A 22,325-nucleotide genomic window follows, 5' to 3' on the forward strand; every position below is an offset into this window, starting at 1 on the left:
GTCTTTGTTTTTTTTTTTTTTTTGTTGAAACAATCTTGGGTGGCTCTGGTGTTTTATTTTTGGAAGAAGATGAAATCATTTTGGGGGTCTCTGGTGTTTTATTTTTGGTAAAAGTTGAAACAGTTTTGGCGGGCCCTAGTGTGTTATTTTTAGAGAAAGCTGAAACAATCTTGAAGGCCTTTGGTGTTTTATTTTTGGTAGAAAATAAAACATTCTTGGAGTCCACTGGTGTTTATTTTGGAAAGAATTTTAAAGAACCTTAGAAGTACTCAAGATTTAATTTTTGGAAGAAGTTAAAAAAACTTGGAGGCTTTTAGGTTTTGTTTCTGAATGAAATTGGGCTAATTTTGACGCCCTTTGGTGTCTTATTTTGAAAGACTATAAAAGTAAATATCTTAAATATTTTGATAGTTCCTGGTGTTTTATTTAGGAAAAAGTTGAAAAAATCTCGAACATCACTGGCTTATTTTTTAAAGAAGCTAAAAGATTATTGAAGAGCTAAAAATTGGTGTTGTATTTTTAAAATATCTAAAAGCATTTTGGAGACTCCTGGTGTTATACTACTTTTGGAAAAAGTTAGAATCTTGGGAAGGGGAGGGGGGCTGGTGTTTAATTTTTGGAACGAGGTGAAGGAAAAACTACCCCAATGTTTTATTTTGCAAACATTTTAAAAAGTCTTGAGGTCCTAAAGGTTTAATTTTGAGTTGAAAAAATCTTAGGGGCTTATGGTGTTCTGTTTCTGAAAGAACTTGAAACAATCTTGGTATTTTATTTTGGATGAATATCAAATTATCTTGGGGACCCATGCTGGTTTCGTTTTAGAAGGTGAATGAATTTCCGGAACCAATCATGTTTTATTTTGAAAAAACTTTAAAGAATCTTGGGGATCCTAAAGGTGTTATTTTTGGAACAAGCTAAAAAACTTGGGGGTTCTTGGTGTTCTGTTTCTGAAAGAATATAAAGGTATCTTGCGGTCCCTGATGTTTTATTTTTTGAAGTGGAAAGAATCTGTGAGACCACTGGTGTTTTAGTTTTGTAAGAAGTTAAAAGAATCTTGAGGGTATTTATTGTTTAATTTTTAGAAGTATTTTTAAGATTCTTGAGGGCCCGTGGTGTTTTATTTTGAAAGAATTTTAAAGAATCTTGGGGGTCCTGAATGTTTTATTTTTGGAAGAATTCGAAAGAATCTTGAGATCCCTTAATGTTTTATTTTTATAAAAAATTCACGTAGGAACCCTGATGTCTGTTTTTGAAAGACCTTGAAAGCATCTTGAAAGAATTTTGTAGAATCTTGGGGGTCCTAAAGTTGTTATTTTTGGAAAACTTTGAAAGAATATGAAGGTATCTTGAGGGCCCTTGGTACTTTATTTTTGGAGGAATTTAAAACAATTTTTGGCTACCCTAATATTTTATTTTTGGAAACGGCTGAAAGAAATTTGAAACCCCTTGGTATTTTGTTTTTGGAAGAATTTAAAGGAATCAAACAAACCCAGTTTAAAAAATGATCTGCCTAAGAAAATCGCCAAAAACGACAAACGGAAAGGGTACCCACTTTTTACAGCCTAGGATCTATGAAATGTCGAGAAAACATAAACTTAGCAATTCGTCAAGTGGAGTTTTGGCATAAAGTTTCAAAGGAAAAGAACTTTCCTTCAGCGTCTTTTTTTGTTGTTTGTCTGGCTCGTGGACATTATTTTCTTTTACAGACAGTTTCTTTCAGAACTAATAAAAAGTTTCGCCGCTTTTTCGGATATTTTTTATTGTTGCTGTTATTCGTTCGCCCATATTATATAAGCCAGATTATAATACAACTGAAAAACGAATCGAAAGGGAAGGGGAGTTTTCGTTCTAGTCCAAATTTCTAATTAAAAAATTAATAGCAAAATGTAAACGACATTACGAAATAGAATGACGCTAAATCCATGAGTCAGTTTCATTACCTCCACTTATCGAAAATCCAATCGACGCCTATTACAAAACTCGCTACGCTCATTACACAACTCTCGTAAACGAAACGTACTCAAAACATCACATTACTCGCTCCGTTACCTCCAATTCCACGCTAATCAACCCGCCGTCGCTCTTAATCCCGACTAAACGATCAAAACCGCGAGTTCTTTGACCCAAAACAATCACAAATCCCACTTACCGGTCACAGCGACAATAGCACCCATCCGTTGGCAACCTTCCACGATAATCAATTTCTGTTGAGGCGAAGTCCTAGCGAATACAATCTCAGTGTGATATCTCAGGATTTCATCCAACTGCTCCGACGACAAATCCCTGAGGTCCGAACCGTGAATAACAGCAGCCTTGGCCTCCCTCGGGTTGACCTCCGACACCGGAATGTTGAGCCTCTGCGCGATATCTTCCACGGTCTCGTTACCCTCGGAGATGATGCCCACCGACTTGGCGATAGCCTTCGCCGTGATCGGGTGATCGCCCGTCACCATGATGACCTTGATACCGGCGCTCCTGCACTTGGCGACGGCGTCCGGCACCGCGGCTCTCGGGGGATCAATCATCGACATCAAACCCACGAAGCGCAGCCCGTCCAGAGGGAAATTGGGGTCGTCGGAGTTGAATTTGTACCCGATGGGGAATTTATCCGTTGGTAGCATGAAGTCGCAGAAACCCAACACTCGTTCTCCCAAGCCACCTAGCTCCAAGTATGCGTTGTTGAACGCTTCTTTCATCTCCTCGTCCAATACTTTTTCTTTTCCGCAGATGAAGATCGTGCTGCAGCGCTCCAGGATGCGCTCTGGAGCGCCCTTCATCACCAGGATGTGTCTGGGGTCGCTGGCGTCCTCGTTCTCGTGGACAGACACCTGGTACTTATTCGTGGAGTTGAATGGAATTTCGCACACCTTCTTGTTCTTGCGTCGGATGGACATGATGTCGCCGAGGGCTAGTTCCATGCACTTCAAGAGAGCGGCTTCGGAGGCGTCGCCGTTGACTTCGCGTTTGAGAATCGGCACGTTGTCCTGGCCGGGCTTGAACTCGGCCCGGTTGCAGAGGGCGGCGATGCGCGACAACGCCTTGAAGCCGGGGCTGGTGCGGTCATACTGCACGCCGGACTGGTCCTCGGTAGTGTCTGCCTCGATGATCTGGTTGTCGAACCACATGTGGGCCACCGTCATCCGGTTCTGGGTGAGCGTTCCGGTCTTGTCAGAGCAGATCGTGCTGGTGGAGCCTAATGTCTCCACGGCTTCGAGATTCTTCACCAGGCAGTTTTTGGAGGCCATCCTCTTGGCGGTGAGGGTGAGGCAGACGGTCACGGTGGCCAGGAGACCTGAAACGAGTCGGTTCGAACCCCGATTGTCGTAAAAACAGTGTTCACTCACCTTCGGGGACGTTGGCGACGATGATACCGATCAGGAAGATGACGGCGTCGAGCCAGTGGTAGCCGAGGATGAACGCGATGAGGAAAAAGGTGACACCGAGGAAAACGGCGACGCCGGTGATGAGGTGGATGAAATGATGGATTTCTTTGGCGATGGGTGTTTCGCCGGTGTCCAGTCCGGAGGCGAGACCAGCGATGCGGCCCATCACGGTATTGTCACCACAACTAATCACAACACCTTTGGCAGTGCCTTCGACGGCGTTAGTGGAGAAGAACGCCAAGTTCTTCGTTTCGAGAGGATTCTCGTGAGTGAACTCCGGACTGCGGGATTGCGGTTCTGATTCGCCGGTCAGTGATGAGTTGTCCACTTTGAAGCCTCGGGATTCGATGATTCGGATGTCGGCCGGGATCCTATCGCCGAATTTCACCTCGACCACGTCGCCCAAGACCAGGTCTTCGGCGCGGAGGGTCAGCTTTTCGCCCTCTCTAAGTACGGTAGCGAACTGGGGGACCATGTTTTTGAACGATTCCATGATTTTCGAGCTCTTGCTTTCTTGATAATAAGAAAATATACCTGCAACAACCCATCAACATCAATAATACTAATAATAATAATAATAATGTTGCGACTCTGATTTAAAAACAATACTAAAGGAAAAACCACCTTATTGATTTACGTGCATACTGGGAACAATTGTGTTCGTTTATGTAATAAACGTTTTCATTCCTTGAATAAAGTTATGTTTTATTACTGGTAAACAAAGCGTTTCATTATTTCATTAGCATTTATGACCCGAAGTAGGAAGCGTGAACAGAAACAACATTTCGATTAGATGCAGTACGACTGTAAAAAGCTTCTATAACCTCTAAAGGGTGTTTCACTTATAATATCTCTGTTCGAGAATTTAATTTAAACTCGAAATTCCGCGATAAATATTTTGTTAGTTCAAAGGAATTATGCAGCCAGAGGCGGCCCCGGAGGCCAGGCTCGCAAAATTTACTTATTTTGCGCTACGTTAAACATTTCCAAGAAATTTGTATCTAACGCTATTATGTTTCGCCTGACAAAGTTAAAATAAACACGCCATTAAAAGTAAATTTGGGAGCAGAACACTAAAGTACACAGTGGAGTAATAAAATGTGCTACAATGTTAGTAGAGAATGAATAGTTCGATTTTTGATACGTAAACAGACAATGTTTAGGCATCTGTTTTAAATTTAATTAGTTCTGAATTTTAAAATATCTTAATCGCACCAGAAAGGAGGAACGGAAAACCTGATATCAAAGAAAAACCGTTAGTTATAGAATTAAAGTTTGGAAATTTGGAAAAAAATTATATTTTGTTGTAAATTTTTTGGTTAAAAATGCAACGACGAAGCAATTAACAAATCGAATCGAAAACGAATATTTGAATGATTGGTAATATACTTCGAGTTGATTTTTTTAAACTTAGATGCAAAAGAAAACACGTAAGCGGGACAATAAGGCTCCTGGTGTTTTATTTTTGAAGATATTGAAAAAAAATTAATGAATCTTAAGGCTGTCACTGTTTTTGAAATAATTGTAAAAAATCTTGAGGGGTGAAGTGCGTTTTATTCGTAAAAAAAAAGAAAGGAAGAAGCTCACGATCCTCGATGTTTCGTTTTTGCATTTTATTAACGAATTTTGAGTACTCCTTGCGTTTTATTTTTGATAAAGTTTGAATGAATTTTGGGTGTCCGTGGTGTTTTAATTTATAAAGAATCTCAGGGACTTATTAGGTGTTTTATTTCTAAAAGGATTTAAAAAAATCTAGGAGACACCCAAGGTTTTAATTTTTTGAAAATTTTGAGTTTCAGGCCCTACACGTTTCGAAATAATTTTATAAGATGTCATGGCTTTTACGCGTTTTCTTTTCGAAGCAGTTTTCAAAAATATCAGAGGAACCTCGTGTTTTGTTTTTTAAAATATTTATAAAATCTCAGGAGCCCCAGACGTTTGTTTTTGACATAGTTTCAAAGAATCTCAAGGACCTCAAACAAACACTTTTGTTTGAAGTAGTTTTTAAGAATCTCAACAGCTCCTGGTGTTTTCCTTATTAAAATATTTAAAGAATTTCGGTAGATGTTTGTTTTTGGAGTAGTTTTAATGAATCTCAGGGCTCCCAGACGTTTAACTTTGACATAGTTTTAAAGAATCTCGGGAGTTCCAGACGTTGTTTTTGAAGTAGTTTTAAAGAATCTCAGGGGCCTTAAATGTTTCTTTTTGAAGTGGTTTAAAACAATCTCAGTGGCGCCAGACGTTTGATTTTGACATAGTTTTAAAGAAGCTCAAGAGTCCCAGATGTTTGTGTTTAACATGGTTTTTAAAAATCTCGGGGGCTTCAAATGTTTGTTTTTGAAGTAGTTTAAAAAAATCTCAGGCCTTTTGATTTTGACATAGGTTTAAAGAATCTCAGGGGCCTCACGTTGTTTTTGAAGTACTTTTAAAGAATCTCAGGGGCATCAAACTTTTTTTTTTTTGAAGTGGTTAAAAGAATCTCAGGGGCGCCAGACGTTTGATTTTGACTAGTTTTAAAGAATCTTGGGAGCCTCAAACGTTGTTTTTGAAGTACTTTTAAAGAATCTTAGGGGCCTCGAATGTTTTTTTTTGAAGTGGTTTAAAAGAATCTCAGGGGCGCCAGACGTTTGATTTTGACGTAGTTTTCAAGAATCTCAGGGGCTTCAATATTTGTTTTTAATGTAGTTTTAAAGAATCTCATGGAGTTCAAACGTTTGTTTTTGAAGTAGTTTAGAAGAATCTCAGGGGCCCCAGACTTTTGATTTTGACATAGTTTTAAAGAATGTCGGGAGCCTCACGTTGTTTTTGAAGTAGTTTTAAATAATGTTTCAGAGGCACCTGGTATTTAGTTTATTAAAATTTTTAAAGAATCTGAGTGATCCCAGACGTTTATTTTGAAGTAGTTTTAAAGAATCTCAAGGGTCCAGATGTTTTTTTTGATATAGTTTTTAAGAATCTCAGCGGCTTCAAACCATTGTTTTTGAAGTAGTTTAAAAGAATCTCAGGAGCCCCAGACGTTTGATTTTGACATGGTTTTAAAGAATCCCGGGAAACCCAGACGTTGTTTTTGAAGTAGTTTTAAAGAAGCTCAAAAGTTCCAGAAGTTTGTTTTTGATATAGTTTTTAAGAATCTCGGGGGCCTCAAACGTTTCTTTTTGAAGTGAATTAAAAGAATCTCAGGGGCGCCAGACGTTTGATTTTGACATAGTTTTCAAGAATCTCAGGGGCTTCAATGTTTGTTCTTGATATAGTTTTAAAAAAGCTCATGGACTTCAAACGTTTGTTTTTGAAGTAGTTTAAAAGAATCTCAGGGGCCCCAGACTTGTGATTTTGACATATTTTTAAAGAATGTCGGGAGCCTCACGTTGTTTTTGAAGTAGTTTTAAAGAATGTTTCAGAGGCACCTGGTCTTTTGTTTATTAAAATTTTTTAAAGAATCTGAGGGATTCCAGACGTTTATTTTGAAGTAGTTTTAAAGAATCTCAAGGGTCCAGATGTTTGTTTTTGATATAGTTTTTAAGAATCTCAGCGGCTTCAAACCTTTGTTTTTGAAGTAGTTTAAAAGAATCTCAGGAGCCCCAGACGTTTGATTTTGACATGGTTTTAAAGAATCCCGGGAAACCCAGACGTTGTTTTTGAAGTAGATTTAAAGAAGCTCAAGAGTTCCAGAAGTTTGTTTTTGATATAGTTTTTAAGAATCTCGGGGGCCTCAAACGTTTCTGTTTGAAGTGATTTAAAAGAATCTCAGGGGCCCCAGACTTGTGATTTTGACATATTTTTAAAGAATGTCGGGAGCCTCACGTTGTTTTTGAAGTAGTTTTAAAGAATGTTTCAGAGGCACCTGGTATTTTGTTTATTAAAATTTTTAAAGAATCTGAGTGATCCCAGGCGTTTATTTTGAAGTAGTTTTAAAGAATCTCAAGGGTCCAGATGTTTGTTTTTGATATAGTTTTTAAGAATCTCAGCGGCTTCAAACCTTTGTTTTTGAAGTAGTTTTAAAGAATCTCAAGAGTCCAGATGTTTGTTTTGGATATAGTTTTAAAGAATCTCAGGGGCTTCAAACGTTTGTTTTTGAAGTAGTTTACAAGAATCTCAGGGGCGCCACACGTTTGATTTTGAAGTAGTTTTAAAGAATATTTGTTTATTAAAACTTTTAAAGAATTTCAGGGATTCCAGACGTTTATTTTTGAAGTAGTTTTAAAGAAGCTCAAGAGTCCCAGATGTTTGTTTTTGATATGGTTTTTAAGAATCTCGGGGGCTTCAAACGTTTGTTTTTGAAGTAGTTTAAAAGAATCTCAGGGGCGCCAGACGTTTGATTTTGACATAGTTTTAAAAATCTCGGGAGCCTCAGACGTTGCTTTTGAAGTAGTTTTAAAGAATCTCAGGACGCCAGACGTTTAATTTTGACATAGCTTTCAAGAAACTCAGGGGCTCCAATGTTTGTTTTTCATATAGTTTTAAAGAATCTCAGGGGCTTCAAACGTTTGTTTTTGAAGCAGTTTAAAAGAATCTCAGGGGCGCCAGACGTTTGATTTGGACATAGTTTTACACAATCTCAGGGTCTTGAATGTTTTTGATATAGTTTTTAAAGTATCTCAGGGGCTTCAAACGTTTGTTTTTGAAGTAGTTTAAAAGAATCTCAGGGGCGCCAGACGTTTGATTTGGACATAGTTTTACACAATCTCAGGGTCTTGAATGTTTGTTTTTGATATAGTTTTTAAAGTATCTCAGGGGCTTCAAACGTTTGTTTTTGAAGTAGTTTAAAAGAATCTCAAGGGCTCCAGACGTTTGATTTTAACATAGTTTTAAAGAATGTCGGGAGCCTCAGACGTTGTTTTTGAAGTAGTTTTAAAGTATGTTTCAGAGGCACCTGGGATTTTGTTTATTAGAATTTTTAAAGAATCTCAGAGGTTCCAGACGTTGTTTTAAAGAATCTCAAGGGCAAATGATGTTTTTTTTTTTTTTTAAAGAATTCGAAAGAATCTAGGTGGTATGGCATTCTATTTTTGAAGGATCTAAAAAAATCTGGCGGTACCTGACGTTCATTTTCGAATAATTTGAAAAAATATTGAGGGCCCTTCGTGTTTCATTTTTTTGAAAATTTACATAATAATCTGAAGGGCCTACGACCTTTTGTTTTCGACGTAGTTTTAAAGCGTCTCGGAGGCATTTGGTGTTTTGTTTATTAAAGAATCATCATTTCGCCTTTTTTATTTTTTTTTTTCCAAAAACCTTCAAAATCAGGCTGGATTCCTGCATCTGAATGAACATAATCCGTATTTTATCCAGTTTGCTAATCTAAGTTAAAATTAAAAAATGAACGACCTCAAATCGGGTCAGGAATTTAGGAGTATCCGATTCGTCAAATTTTTCCGACATAAAACACAAAAATTTCAACAATTTTAAATTAAAACTTGACACAATAAACTCAAAGTTTTTATTTATACCTGACAACAATTATCTAGGCTCTACAGCAACTTCGTTTAATGCAAGGTTACTATTTCGAACACGTATTGCAATTTAATAGGCTATAAACATTTTTTTTACCAATTAGTTACAGTTTGTGTGGAGAACCAAACAACGAACAAGTAAGTAGCTGAAGTGACGAAATTTCTATATCTTTATGACCCCGTTTTTTTTTGTCACAAGTCAAAAGTGCATTGTCTTTTGTATTCAACTGCGAAGATCAAACAACAACACAATCACTATTATGATGAAAATGCGCTATTTACAGAAAACCGAAAGTTCGTACACTTTAACCCACCTGTAACGATAACAACGGCAGCTAAGACGATGCCAAGATAAAGATTATCATCGGCGGGCTCCTCGACGGTGCTAGCCTGGATAGAGTAGGCTATGAAGCAAAGGATGGCGCCGATCCACAATAAGAGAGCGAAACCCCCGAAGAGATTTTTACAAAACTTCACCCATTCGGGGGTGGTCTTTGGGGGCGTGAGTGCATTGGGTCCGTCCCGTTCCAAATTTTCTTTCGCTTTCGCGTGACTGAGGCCCTGAAACAGCAAGCTCGATCAGGCGGCACGTGCGCTGCGCGCATACCTACATTTTCTGGATGAGTCTGAAACCTTTGATATAACTCTTCCGGGGTGATCTTGTGATAGTCGATGTCCAATTCTTGTTTCAAGTCATCTAAGTCTTCCGCTTTCCTTTGCTTCTTTACATTTTTCCTCCGTGACTAGAAAATCGAACGAATTAGCACAGAGAATCGGTTAGGCTTCGATTTAACCGGTTCGAACCCAATTCCGTAATTATTACAAAAAATACCAAAACCAAAGCGGCTCATGCAAGCGAGGAAATTGTGATAATTGGAGGTGGGGGGTCATTTTCGTTCTAGTTATGTCTAGACAATCTGAGTTTAACTGCAACGATCCAGTAACGGTGTATTCAAAAGATCTACTCTCAAACCTTGGAAGAAATGGACGCGGTAGGCTGACGTCATAGGAACTAGCGTTACGGTTAGAGATTACGCTTTTCCTTACGAGATAACGAAACCAACCCGCAGGAAACGTTGGTTAATCCTGTAGGCGGACTGCCATTTTTTACGTTACTGATAACGACTAAGTTAGAAAATTAACAAGCATTAGAGGGACTATTATTACTACTATTGTTGTATTGCACAGATAACGAGCCATAAAACAATTAAGTTGTTACGGAGTTACGTCTTATATACATACCTAAGTGCAATATTTGCGGAGTGCTGTTAGTGGTGTTAGCGCTGAATTACTTACGGGTGACACAAAACCAAAATTGCCGCCTTACTATTTTCGAAAATACGAACCACTAGATTCTGACACTTTCTTAGTACGTTTAAAAATAACCAGTGGATGCGATCGATCGCCCAGAAATTAGCTTTAGCCTCATTTTCGCTTCCTTGTTCTATAAAAATTCGCAATACTTTATCTATGTACCACAGAATAGAATGTATGACATTTAATAAAGTGTCGTACCTTAATCTTCCAAAAGCTCCGTATATTTAACTAAGTTTTTTTAATGTAAATAACAAGCTCCAAGTCTAGAGATAAACAGCATTTTCAAATGTCAAATTTTACTAGAATAATTTTACTACTACTTTAAGTTATCGCGATATCTGTGGTGACGTCATTGGGGCATCCAGCCGATTCAGGATGTCCGATGCAAAAATTTTGTGAAGACTTGATCGCGTTATCAATGACCTACCTCCACTGGTTACATCCGTCAGATTATAGTGGTTCCAAACATCGCGATCAATAAAAACCAGACCCCAGTCCCAATAAAAGAATCGATCTAATCAAACAAAAAGTAAAACGGCATTAAATAAATAAATCATTAGAAACAGAGAAAAACAAGATAGTAGAGTCCTTGACCCAACAACCTACTCAAAGTGTGAAAAGAAATAAACAAAGTAGAGAGCCCACAAGACGTAAGTACACATGTAGTGTCGAAAAATACCTTAGCTCTACCGTCTGCGGTTTTGTTGTCGTCGTAATTGGACGGAATCGTTGCCACTCGGTACGAGTCTGAACGGCCGTGCTGAAAAAATCACTACGGTCTAAAAACACTCATTCCTACATACCGCTTCACTCTGCTTCGGTCGAAAAAGAGCGACACATTTCGGAATTCGGCCGAAATGTGTCGCCGTCACACCAAAACAAACAAGACAGAGCAAAAATCGCCGAATTAATGATTGCATTGCTGGCGGGACTCATGCGGGACTTCTGGTGCCAAAACTATAAATAGACCCTCAATCGATTTGCGTGTGGGAACACCTTTGGTGGGTTTATCGGGGCCGGAACGATGGGGCAGGTGGAAATTTTCCGATGGACGAGCTCTAATTGAGCGGCGGTTGGGGGAAATTCCGGAAAAGCGCCATTTTGGAGTCGGGTCTCACCTGCTGGCGCGTTTTGAATAGCGGAAATGTCGTATACAGGGTGGTTGCAATGTGGCGTTATTTTGGCGGCTTGTTTTCGAAAAATTGTGCGAAGGTTATCAGAGCGTTTACTTAGAATTAGCTTAATCGATTCTCTGATTACGAGTTTTTGTTTGTTTTTTGTCAATGTTTACAAATCTTTTGGGTCTAGGACATCATTATCGACATAAATTGGAAATTGAGATATAGATAAAAAACTCGTTGCTTCCCGATTAAAATTCTTTCTAAAATACTAGTGATTATGTAACTGAACAACGGAATGATAATAACAATTATATCGGGATAAGAAAAACATATTTGGCAATGGCTGCTAAGAAGATTACATTTTTTGTAGCCTTTAAGTGGGAAAAAATAAAAAATTGTTACAGTATTGTAAAACGAGTAACCTGTTAATTTTGGGTATTTTCAAAATTATTTGAAAAAAAAAAAAAAAATTGAATTTGAAAAGTTCATGTTTATGAGTATATTAGAAAAGTTCTGGTCAAAGTTTACAAAGTTTGATAATACAACGCAGTGTAAGTAACATTCCAGGGTACTAGATTTCGTAGTAACGTTTATTATTTTGTTTGGCCATTTTTGAAAAAAAAAAAAACAACTATTTTTTTCTGTGTGGGATTTCACGACTGATAATTAAGCATTGTGAGTTATATAAATTATTTAGGCAAAACTTTCCTCGCATTTGAATTACTTCACATCAAATCCAGCTTTTTCGAAAAATTATAAAGAAAACTTAGAAAAATACGATAATAAGTTAAAAAAAATCAGTGTGGATTAATAAAATACAGGCAAAAAGCATGCTATGCGTATATTTCAAGCAAATGTTTCCATTTTTTTGAGTCACCCTGTATAAGTGATTCTAAAAATATAAAAGCATTGATGAACTACAGTCTATACTTGTAGTATATATATGTGTTTTGATTTATTTATTTATCAATTTTGTGAAGGGGATAAACGGATAAATTTTGATTAACTATTTACAAAGTCTGTGATAACCTTACAATTAAATTGCAAAATGTTGTTATAGATTTTTTTGTTAAATCTGCATGTCTAACGTACAAACTCAACAGGGATTCATAAACCACACGTACCCGATTTTTAAATTTTTTGACAATTTAAAAAATCTCATAGGCAAACATTTGTTTTTGAAGTAGTTTTAAAGGATCTGCGGGGCCCAGATGTTTTTTGTCTTATTAAATAATTTGAAGAATCGCACGGGCCCCAGACGTTTTGATTTTGATGTATATTTAAAGAATTTCAGGGGCCCCAAATGTTTGTTTTTGAAGCATATTTACAGAATCGCAAGGAACCCAAATGTTTGTTTTTGAAGTAATTTTAAAGGATCTGAGGGGTCCCAAATGTTTTTTGTTTTATTAAATAATTTGAAGAATCTCATGGGTTCCAGACGTTTCTATTTGAAGTAGTTTTTAGAATCTCGGGGGCCTCAGACGTCGTTTTTGAAGTATATTTAAAGAATCTCAGCGAACCCAAATGTTTGTTTTTGAAGTAATTTTAAAGGATCTGAGGGGTCCCAAATGTTTTTTGTTTTATTAAATAATTTGAAGAATCTCATGGGTTCCAGACGTTTCTATTTGAAGTAGTTTTTTAAATCTCAGGGGCCCCAGACGTTTGAATTTGACACAATTTTAAAGAATCTCGGGGGCCTCAGACGTCGTTTTTGAAGTACTTTTAAAGGATCTCAGGGACCCCAGGTGTTTTTTGTTTTTGAAGTATGTTTAAAGAATCTCAGCGAACCCAAATGTGTGTTTTTGAAGTAATTTTAAAGGATCTGAGGGGTCCCAAATGTTTTTTGTTTTATTAAATAATTTGAAGAATCTCACGGGTTCCAGACGTTTCTATTTGAAGTAGTTTTAAAAATCTCAGAGGCCCCAGACGTTTGAATCTGACATAATTTTAAAGAATCTCAGGGGCCTCAGACGTCATTTTTGAAGTACTTTTAAAGGATCTTAGGGACCCCAGGTGTTTTTTTGTTTTTGAAGTATATTTAAAGAATTTCAGCGAACCCAAATGTTTGTTTTTGAAGTAATTTTGAAGGATCTGAGGGGTCCCAAATGTTTTTTGTTTTATTAAATAATTTGTAGAATCTCATGGGTTCCAGACGTTTCTATTTGAAGTAGTTTTTAAAATCTCAGGGGCCCCAGACGTTTGAATTTGACATAATTTTAAAGAATCTCGGGGGCCTCAGACGTCGTTTTTGAAGTACTTTTAAAGGATCTCAGGGACCCCAGGTGTTTTTTGTTTTTGAAGTATATTTAAAGAATCTCAGCGAACCCAAATGTTTGTTTTTGAAGTAATTTTAAAGGATCTGAGGGGTCCCAAATGTTTTTTGTTTTATTAGATAATTTGAAGAATCTTACGGGTTCCAGACGTTTCTATTTGAAGTAGTTTTAAAAATCTTAGGAGCACCTGGTGTTTTGTTTAATACAAAATTTAAATAATCTCTGGTATCCTATGCGTTTTGTTTTTCAAGTATATTGAAAGAATTTCAGGAACCATAAAAGTTTGCTGATCAAGTAGTTTAAAGGATCTCAGGGGCCCTAGATGTTTTGTGTTTTATTAAAGAATTTGAAAAATCTCAGGTGTTCCAAACGTTTGTATTTGAAGTAGTTTTAAGAATCTCAGAGGCATCTGGTGTTTTGTTTATTAAAGAATTGAAATAATCTCGGGGGTCCCAGGCGTTTTGTTTTTGAAGTATATTTTAAGAGTTTCAGGGGCTCCAAACGTTTGTTTTTGAAGTAGTTTTAAAGGATCTCAGGGGTTCCAGCCGTTTGTATTTCAAGTAGTTTTAAGAATCTCAGGGGCCCCAGATGTTTTTTGTTTTATTAAAGAATTTGAAGAGTCTCAGGGGACCTGGTGTTTTGTTTTTGAAGTAAATTTAAAGAATCCCAGGGGCCCCAAACGTTTGCTTTTGAAGTAGTAGATGTTTTCTGTTTTATTAAAGAATTTGAAAAGTCTCAGGGTCACCTGATGTTTTGTTTTTGAAGTATATTTAAAGAATTTCAGGGGCCCCAAACGTTTGTTTTTGAAGTAGTTTTAAAGGATGTCAGGGGTTTCAGCTGTTTGTATTTGAAGTGGTTTTAAAAATCTCAGGAGAACCTGATGTTTTGTTTTTGAAGTATATTTAAAGAATCTCAAGGCCCCAGATATTTTTCGTTTTATTAAAGAATTTGAAGAATCTTAGGGGTTCCAGACGTAGTAGAAGTAGAAGTAGTTTTAAGAATCTCAGGGGCACCTGGTGTTTTGTTTATTAAAGAATTAAATAATCTCAGGGGCTCCAAATGTTCGTTTTTGAAGTAGTTTTAAAGGATTTCAGGAGCCCTAAATGTTTTTTTTTTGTTTTATTAAACAATTTGAAGGATCTCAAGGGTTTCAGACGTTTGTATTTGAAGTAGCTTTAAGAATCTCAGGGGCACCTGGTGTTTTGTTTATTAACGGATTTAAATAATTTCAGGGGCCCCAAACGTTTGTTTTTGAAGTAGTTTTAAAGAATCTCAGGGGTCCCAGATGTTTGTATTTGAAGTAATTTTAAGAATCTCAAGGACACCCGGTGTTTTGTTTTTGAAGTATATTTAAAGAATCTCAGGGGCCCCAAGCGTTTATTTTTGAAGTAGTTTTAAAGAATCTCAGGGGTTCCAGACGTTTGTATTTGAAGTAGTTTTAAGAATCTCAGGGGCACCCGGTGTTTTGTTTTTGAAGTATATTTAAAGAGTCTCAGGGGGCCAAAATGATTGTTTTTGAAGTAGTTTTAAAGGATCTCAGAAGATCCAGACGTTTGTATTTGAAGTATTTTTAGGAATCTCAGGGGCACTTGGTGTTTTGTTTAATAAAGAATTTAAAGAATCTCATGGGCCCCAGATGTTTTGTTTTTGAAGTAGTTTCAAATATCTCAGGGACACCTGAGGTTTTGTTTTTGAAAAAATTCGAAAAAATCGAGGAGCTCTTGGCGTTTTATTTTAAATAAATCTGGACACAAGGCGTTTTAATTTTTTGACTATTTAAGGACTCTTTTGTTTGTGAACTACCTTTAGAGAATTTTGGGATCTTGAAATGACACAAATTGGAAAAAAGAGTTGCATACTCAAAAATTACCAACAGTTTGCCAACTTTTTTTAAAATCAATTTATTTGTAGAAATTTGTTATAAGTAAATTATTTTGGAAGCAAAAATTATGTTGCAAAATTTATTAAAATTAAATTAATTTAATTAAAAAAATCTTTGTTTGAAGATCAATTTATTCTTTTTAAGTATCGAACTTAGAAAAAGTCGCTTTTTAAATATTTATTTAGAAAACGATTAAAGATATTTTGAATTTTGAAGTTAAAAATTTGCAAAAGTTGGGAGTTTTTTTCTATGAAAAAGACTAGCAAAAAATGTCAGTGCTAAAATTTCTATTTTTTATTATCTGGGCACTTAAAATGGTTTTTTTTTAAATGAGCAAAGTTTCTGAAATTAAAAGAGTTCTCATTCTCAAAAATCTTTTAATTTTTTTAGTTTCTTAATATATATATTTTTTTTTTGAATACCTAACTCAAAAAACTTGCTATTTTACTAAATTTAAAATATATATTCAACTAAAAATTTTGAAAAATAGGAAACTAATCTTGGAAATTTTGGAAATTTTCAATGGAAAAAAAATCTTACTGAATAGATTCCATTTACCAATTTTCAAAATATTTATGACAATTTCGCCAAAATTTTTAGTATTAAATTATCTGAAAATTATTCATTTATGAATCCACACGATCTCTAAAGCTTTTTTTTTATTTCAAAGCCATTAAAAAATGCGTTGCTCATCTATAGGGTGTAAATTTAAATAAACATGTACTTTTAAAATTACTTCTTTTTCTAAAACATTTTCCGTAGCTACAAATTTAATTTTACAAAACTCTACTACATCCCATGTAAGGTAGGATGTGGTAACATTTTGTGTGTAAGTCACTTAGTTGCAACCACACCAGGGTCGCTTCCTATGTAGCAAATTAAAAATTAATGCCTTATTAAATATTTCATTGCGCATTAAGGCCTGCCCGTGAAAATTTATCATTGCTGTCTAAAAATAATACAGTAATCCCTTGAAATCAAGGATTAATCTTTCAATGGATTTATGTCTTATTTATAAAAAAAAGTAATGAATTACAGTGTGACAGTCTCAAAACAATATCACTCAATCGTTTTAAAATTCTGCTCGTAACGACATTTCGCAATTGGCTACAATGTTACATCACTGACAAAAATCATTATAAACGCCGGTTCCAAGAGGAGTCCCCGCGTCACTCCCAGATACCGGTTTTCCCGTGAACTACTTATAAATCAGCTTTCCACGATTCAAATACCACGTTTAAATCCCATTTCTATCGCAGCGAATTGATTCGAATTTATTTTCCCGAAAAATTGACACTTCGGGTGGAATGAATTCCCATCCAGACACCCAGTCTGGCGCGATGCTGCGCAAGCCACCGCAGAACCGGCCACCGTTCCGAGGCGCCTCCGACCCAAAAATTTTCAATTAAAGTACACAACCATTACACGCAATTCCATGCAATCGGCTTTTGAAAACACCTTGTGAGTCATCGCTGCGTGTACTTTTTGGTTAATGAACTCGGTTATGTAACGCGCGTTTAAATTCCAGTCGAAATTCAAGGACTAGGTTACATTGTTCTGTAAATCATGTCAATCGATTCGGTGCGATCGAATTATGAAGATGTTGTATGACTGGGAGCGGAGGTCACTCGGACGCGATAACTAACTAAAACCAGCTGGCGCTTTGGCGGTTTTGACCCACCAGGAATTAAATTACGGTTTTAGTTCGAAACACAAAGTCGGGTGCTACAAAGTTGCACAGTTATGAATCGATGTGGTAACAATCTAGATAAAGCATAAACGCAAAAATCCGTTTCTGATCTATTTTAGTGGCCGGGAGCCTGCGCTTTTCGCCGGTGGCAAGGAATCGGAAATTTTGGCGAATTTAGGCCACCAAAACGACCCGTCGAAGTCGAATTGTCTCGTTTGCGTTGCACAATACTACTACTAAACGATTCGGTTGTACGTAAATTTCCAGAGCGAAAAATTCCAGTTGTCGAAATCTCGCCCGATTTTCGACCCATCACCGATACTTATCATTATCATTAATCTCCGTTTTGTCGTTACATAACCGATAAGACCAACCCTGCCCCCGGAGCCCTATCGATCCCGTGCCGGCTTTTCCGGTTTCGCAAAATCGGCCCGCCGGCCTCCGGGCCCCAATCGATAACCGATTTCGGGTCGTCATTTTCGCAAAAGTAAATCCGCGTCCGCGACGGACGCTCAATCACATACCTCCCCCATGCTGCTTGTGTGATAAGATCCCGGGGAGCGGTGTTAAATACAGTACTTCATGTGATGTCGGACACTGCACACAAATCGCACTAGAGCAACGACGACGGGCGCGGACCCACTGAAGTTCGCCGCCTGCGCTGCCGCGGCACGTATTGAGCCTTGACGTCATACTGCGGATCGGCGCCGCGACGGTGGCGGGGGGCGCCGAAGGGACAGACCTCCGGCCTCAAACCTGCCCCAAGTTACGGACTTCGGCGTTGGGCTCCCTCGAAGAGCGTCGATACTCGGACCCGGGTCGCGGCCGGCTCTGCCCTAGGAGGCGGTTGCATCACATACGTCATAGTTGACGTAACGGTTAAGTGGAGGCCGAGGCGAAGGGGTGGCAGGAAGGGCGCGACTGCTGCGACGCCTATTTTTATGCATGCGGTGCTATTTCAATCGGGGGCTGATGGACAGGATTAGCAAATGGGGGTGGGAGGGGCGGACGGTCGGGGGAAGGCATGAGAAAATTTTTTATATTGCATCAGTTGGGGCCGAGATGACAGCGTGGCTGCTGAACGCCGTATTGAGTGTCGTCCGAAAAATCCAACCGGTGTCATATTTTCGAAAAAAAAAAATCAAAAATTGTTCAAAGGGTTTCTGTACACCCAGTAACCATAATTTGGGCATTTTCAATTTTGAAACTAAATAGGGGAAGAGGGCCCAAAGCGGGCACCATAAGGAAAAATATTTAAAAAAGTAGTTTATGGATAATCTAGATCCTTTAAATTTTTATATTATAATGCTTGATTTAACCCTTTTCAATGATGCATAACTAAAATTGAAGAAAGTTTATTAAAAAAAAAGTTATAAGCAGATAACTAAATCTTTACAACTGCCCGCTTTGCCCTACGGGGAGGCCTAAAGCGGGCATTCAGCTAGGGCAAATCAGGCAATGGTAAAGGTTGGCGTCTGGTTCGATTTCGCTCTATACTAAATACATTGAAAACATTGTCGGGGTTTCCGGAATTGCATTTTAGAAATACTGAAGTCTGCAACCAAACCAGAAGTTAAGTAAGCTCATTTTAATAGATTTTGATTTTCGAGAGTTATTTACTTCAGTCATGGATTTTTTTAGGATTATAAATGGTATCAAAAGAAAGCTGACACTTTTCCCCAGATGACCTTCTATCTCAAAATGCAAACCTCTTCAGCACTTCGTCAAAAAATGCATCAATGTGCCGATTAAAGTGTGATGTAAAAGTTGCTCAACTCTATAATTTTTTTTTTGTAAAAACTGTAGACTAGATATGAATATAAATATGAAGGTCCCCTGGACTGAAGTTTGGTAATTCGAAATATAATTTTTTTAAACCGATATATCTCGTATTTTTCTTTTTGGATTTTTCACTTCTTAGACTTCGTTTTATCTTCAGCAAGTTCTTCTTTTATAATTTGTTTCACAGACTCCACATTGCCTTTGTTCTTCTTTTCGAAACAACTATAGATATATAGTAAATACACTAGAAGGACAAACCGGACAAGTGCCCGCTTTGCCCTGCCCGCTTTGCCCATTTCGACAATTAAAATTGCAAACAACATCTAAACTCAAAAAGATGCGACAAGTGGCAGTTAACTGCTACCTTATGGTAGCCGAATAAACACAAATTGATTAACGAATTTCATTTTTAGCTTAAAAATCACAAACATAGAAAAAACAGATGTGACACACTTTGCAATATTTTTCAAAATCATGTTAAAATTATTTATTTATTACAGCACATAATTGGGTACTCGCAGGAGACCCGGGCGACTGATGTGAAATATGCGGAGGGGGATGCACTATGTCCGCGCGGTTAGGGCGCACCATCTTTTGAAACGCCAAAACTAAAGAGAGTGCCCGCTTTAGGCTCTATGCCCGCTTTAGGCCCCCTTCCCCTACGTTGACGTAGACGCGCTTACTCATTCGGGAGTACGAGTCGCTTTTTTATGACGTCGCAAGAAAGAACAATTGGCAGTGGCGTAACTATGACTGGGGTTTCCTCGCTCACTCTGATTTATGTATAATGAATATATATTATATACCGGGTGTCTGGAAAATGGCGGATTAACTCTTCAGTACGCTATGTATGAGGGTTTCAGAAATCCCAAAAAAAATTAATAAATAAAACAATTCTTTATGAAGTATGTTACGAAATAAACCTAATATTATAAAAGTAAAGTTGGCAATACTAGTGATTAGTATTTACTAAGATAAAACTGATTTTGGCAAATGGGATACCCTCTAATGGAAGAGAGGGCGGGTGGGCGGGGCTAGTAAGATAAAACTGATTTTGGCAAATCACATATCCTCTAATTAAAAAGAGGGCGGGTGGGTGGGGCTAGTACCTACTAAGATAAAACTGATTTTGGCAGATCACATATCCTCTAAGAAAAGTGAGGGCGGGTGGGTGGGGCCAATATCTGCTAAGATAAAACTGATTTTGGCAAATGACATTTTATCTCCACTAAAATGTGAGAAGGAATGTTTTTAGTATTTTTCCCAGACTCATCAGTTGATAGTTAATAGCGTAGCGGAGAGTTAATCTGCCATTTTCCAAACACCCGGTATAACATTTAGTGCTAAGAAAAAAATTAGGTCAGATCAGGTCATTCCAAAAATATGAGATTTTGGTCTAGATTTGTGATTTTGTTAATTATTGTCGAAATTTTTTAGACTCTAAAATTCGTATCAGAAACAACGAAATTCCAAGTATTACTGATAAACTTTTTGTCTTTATAAATTTAAGAGTTCCGTCGATACATTTAAATTGTGTTCTTTGCTTTTTTTGATGGTTTATGAAGGTGTGGGAACGTTTTGGTTTAGAGTTAGCTATGATTAAAGAAAAGAGTTATTCTTACCGTAAAGTTTGTTACTAAATAAAATGCCCATGAACCTTAATTTTTACCCTAGTTAACTTTCACTTCAATTTTGTAATTTTTGTCAACGATATCAGTGGTCTGAAACGCGGAGGCTCCTAAGGCCAACTCTAAATCAAAATGTTTTCGATCCTGGTATATCTGTTTCGACTCGGATTTTGTAAATATTTGTAACATTGTGAAATTTTAATATTTAAATTGTGCCATTCGTATTTAAATTCGTACGAGAAAAAATATATTTTAAGTAGAGATAAAATTCAAAATTTTGTATCGATCCTATTTCACAAAATGGAGCTTAAAATTTGAAAAAAGTGTCTCCTCATGTTTTTTAAAATTAGTTTATTAGTAACGGAATATGTTTCGACAGCCTACGTTCTCGTCTTCAGGCAGAAAAATTACAGTTATGTTTTTAAAGTAACAAATGTGTGTTCTGCTTCGAAGAGCAGGTGTGGCGATGATAAATTTATCATTTTGTATAAATAATTATGATATTAATCGTTATTTCCATTAAATAAAAGTTTTGAAAATCAAGATTTTTAAATTCAAGTTGGAATTATAAAAATATCATATTTCGGTGTGAATTTATGGTTTTGTTTTCAACTCAGGTCAGGTCAGATCAGGGTAAGTTAAGTCAGATCAAGTCACGTCAGAGTAGATCAGGTCTTGTGAGGACAGATGAAGTTAAGTTATAAACTAATTTTTATTTTATAATTGACTTATGTATTTATTTTAAATTCAGCTTTATTCACAAAAACGTTAAATAGCATTAGGTGTTACTATTTTATGTAGTCATTAATTATGAGTATAAATTGTGTTTTTTGCTTTTTTTGATGGTTTATGAAGGTCGAAAACGTTTTGGTTCAGAGTTAGCTACCATTAAAGAGAAAAGAGTTATTCTTACCGTAAAGTTTCTCTATCTAAATAAAATGCTCTTGAACCTTAATTTTTACCCTAGTTAAATGTCACTTCAGTTCTGTAATTTTTGTCAACAATATCAATGGTCTGAAATGCGAACGCTCGTAAGGCCAACTCTAAGTCAAAATGTTTTTGATCCTGGTGTATCTGTTTCGACTCGGATTTTGTAAAATTTTAATATCTAATTGTGGCATTTGAGAACTAGATCACCGATTTTCAGAACGCCATTCGTATTTTAATTCGTACGAAAACAAAAATTTATTTAAAGTAGAAATAAAATCCAAAAATTTGTACCCATTCTATTTCACAAGATGGAGCTTAAAATTTGAAAAAAGTGCCTCCCCATGTTTTTTATTAGCTTTTTTTTAATTTTATTAGTTTTATTAGCAACATGTTTCGAGAGCCTACGTTCTCGTCTTCAGGCAGAAAAATTAAAGTTGTTTTTAAAGTAACAAACATTTTTAAAATTTTAATATCTAAATTTTGGCATTTGGAAACTAAATAGATCACCGATTTTTAGAATGCCATTCGTATTTGAAATAGTACGAGAAAAAATATATTTTAAGTAGAACTAAATTCAAAAAATTTTACCGATCCTATTTCAGAAAATGGAGGTTAAAATTTGAAAAAAGTACCTCCCCATGTTTTTCAAAATAGTTTATTAGTAACGGAACATGTTTCGACAGCCTACGTTCTCGTCTTCAGGCAGAAAAATTACAGTTATGTTTTTAAAGTAAGAAATGTGTGTTCTGCTTCCAAGAGCAGGTGTGGCGATGATAAATTTATCATTTTGTATAAATAATTATGATGTTAATCGTTATTTCCATTAAATAAAAGTTTTGAAAATCAAGATTTTTAAATTCATGTTTCTA

The 22,325-nt window shown here is 36.7% G+C and overlaps 1 protein-coding gene across 10 annotated transcripts in view; it reads right to left on the reverse strand.

Annotated features, from left to right (window-relative positions):
- LOC135126230 (sodium/potassium-transporting ATPase subunit alpha) overlaps positions 1–22,325 on the reverse strand; it is a 106,995-nt gene that overhangs the window by 21,737 nt on the left and 62,933 nt on the right. For 4 of the 10 annotated variants that reach the window (XM_064052111.1, XM_064052110.1, XM_064052109.1 and 1 more), the window contains exons 2-6: positions 10,830–10,910; positions 9,445–9,576; positions 9,148–9,394; positions 3,345–3,917; positions 2,150–3,292 (exon numbers count right to left, since the gene is read on the reverse strand). In XM_064052111.1, the coding sequence (XP_063908181.1) occupies positions 2,150–3,292; positions 3,345–3,917; positions 9,148–9,394; positions 9,445–9,576; positions 10,830–10,910 (2,176 nt within the window). Of the gene's footprint in view, positions 1–2,149; positions 3,293–3,344; positions 3,918–9,147; positions 9,395–9,444; positions 9,577–10,829; positions 10,911–17,640; positions 17,781–22,325 lie in introns of those variants that run through there. The other 6 variants (XM_064052118.1, XM_064052117.1, XM_064052114.1 and 3 more) reach the window with 4 other exon arrangements.

Source organism: Zophobas morio, unplaced genomic scaffold, assembly GCF_036711695.1.
Source record: "Zophobas morio isolate AGI-343-1 ecotype UQ-CSIRO unplaced genomic scaffold, CSIRO_AGI_Zmor_V1 ptg000010l, whole genome shotgun sequence".
NCBI classification, from domain to species: Eukaryota; Metazoa; Arthropoda; class Insecta; order Coleoptera; family Tenebrionidae; genus Zophobas; species Zophobas morio.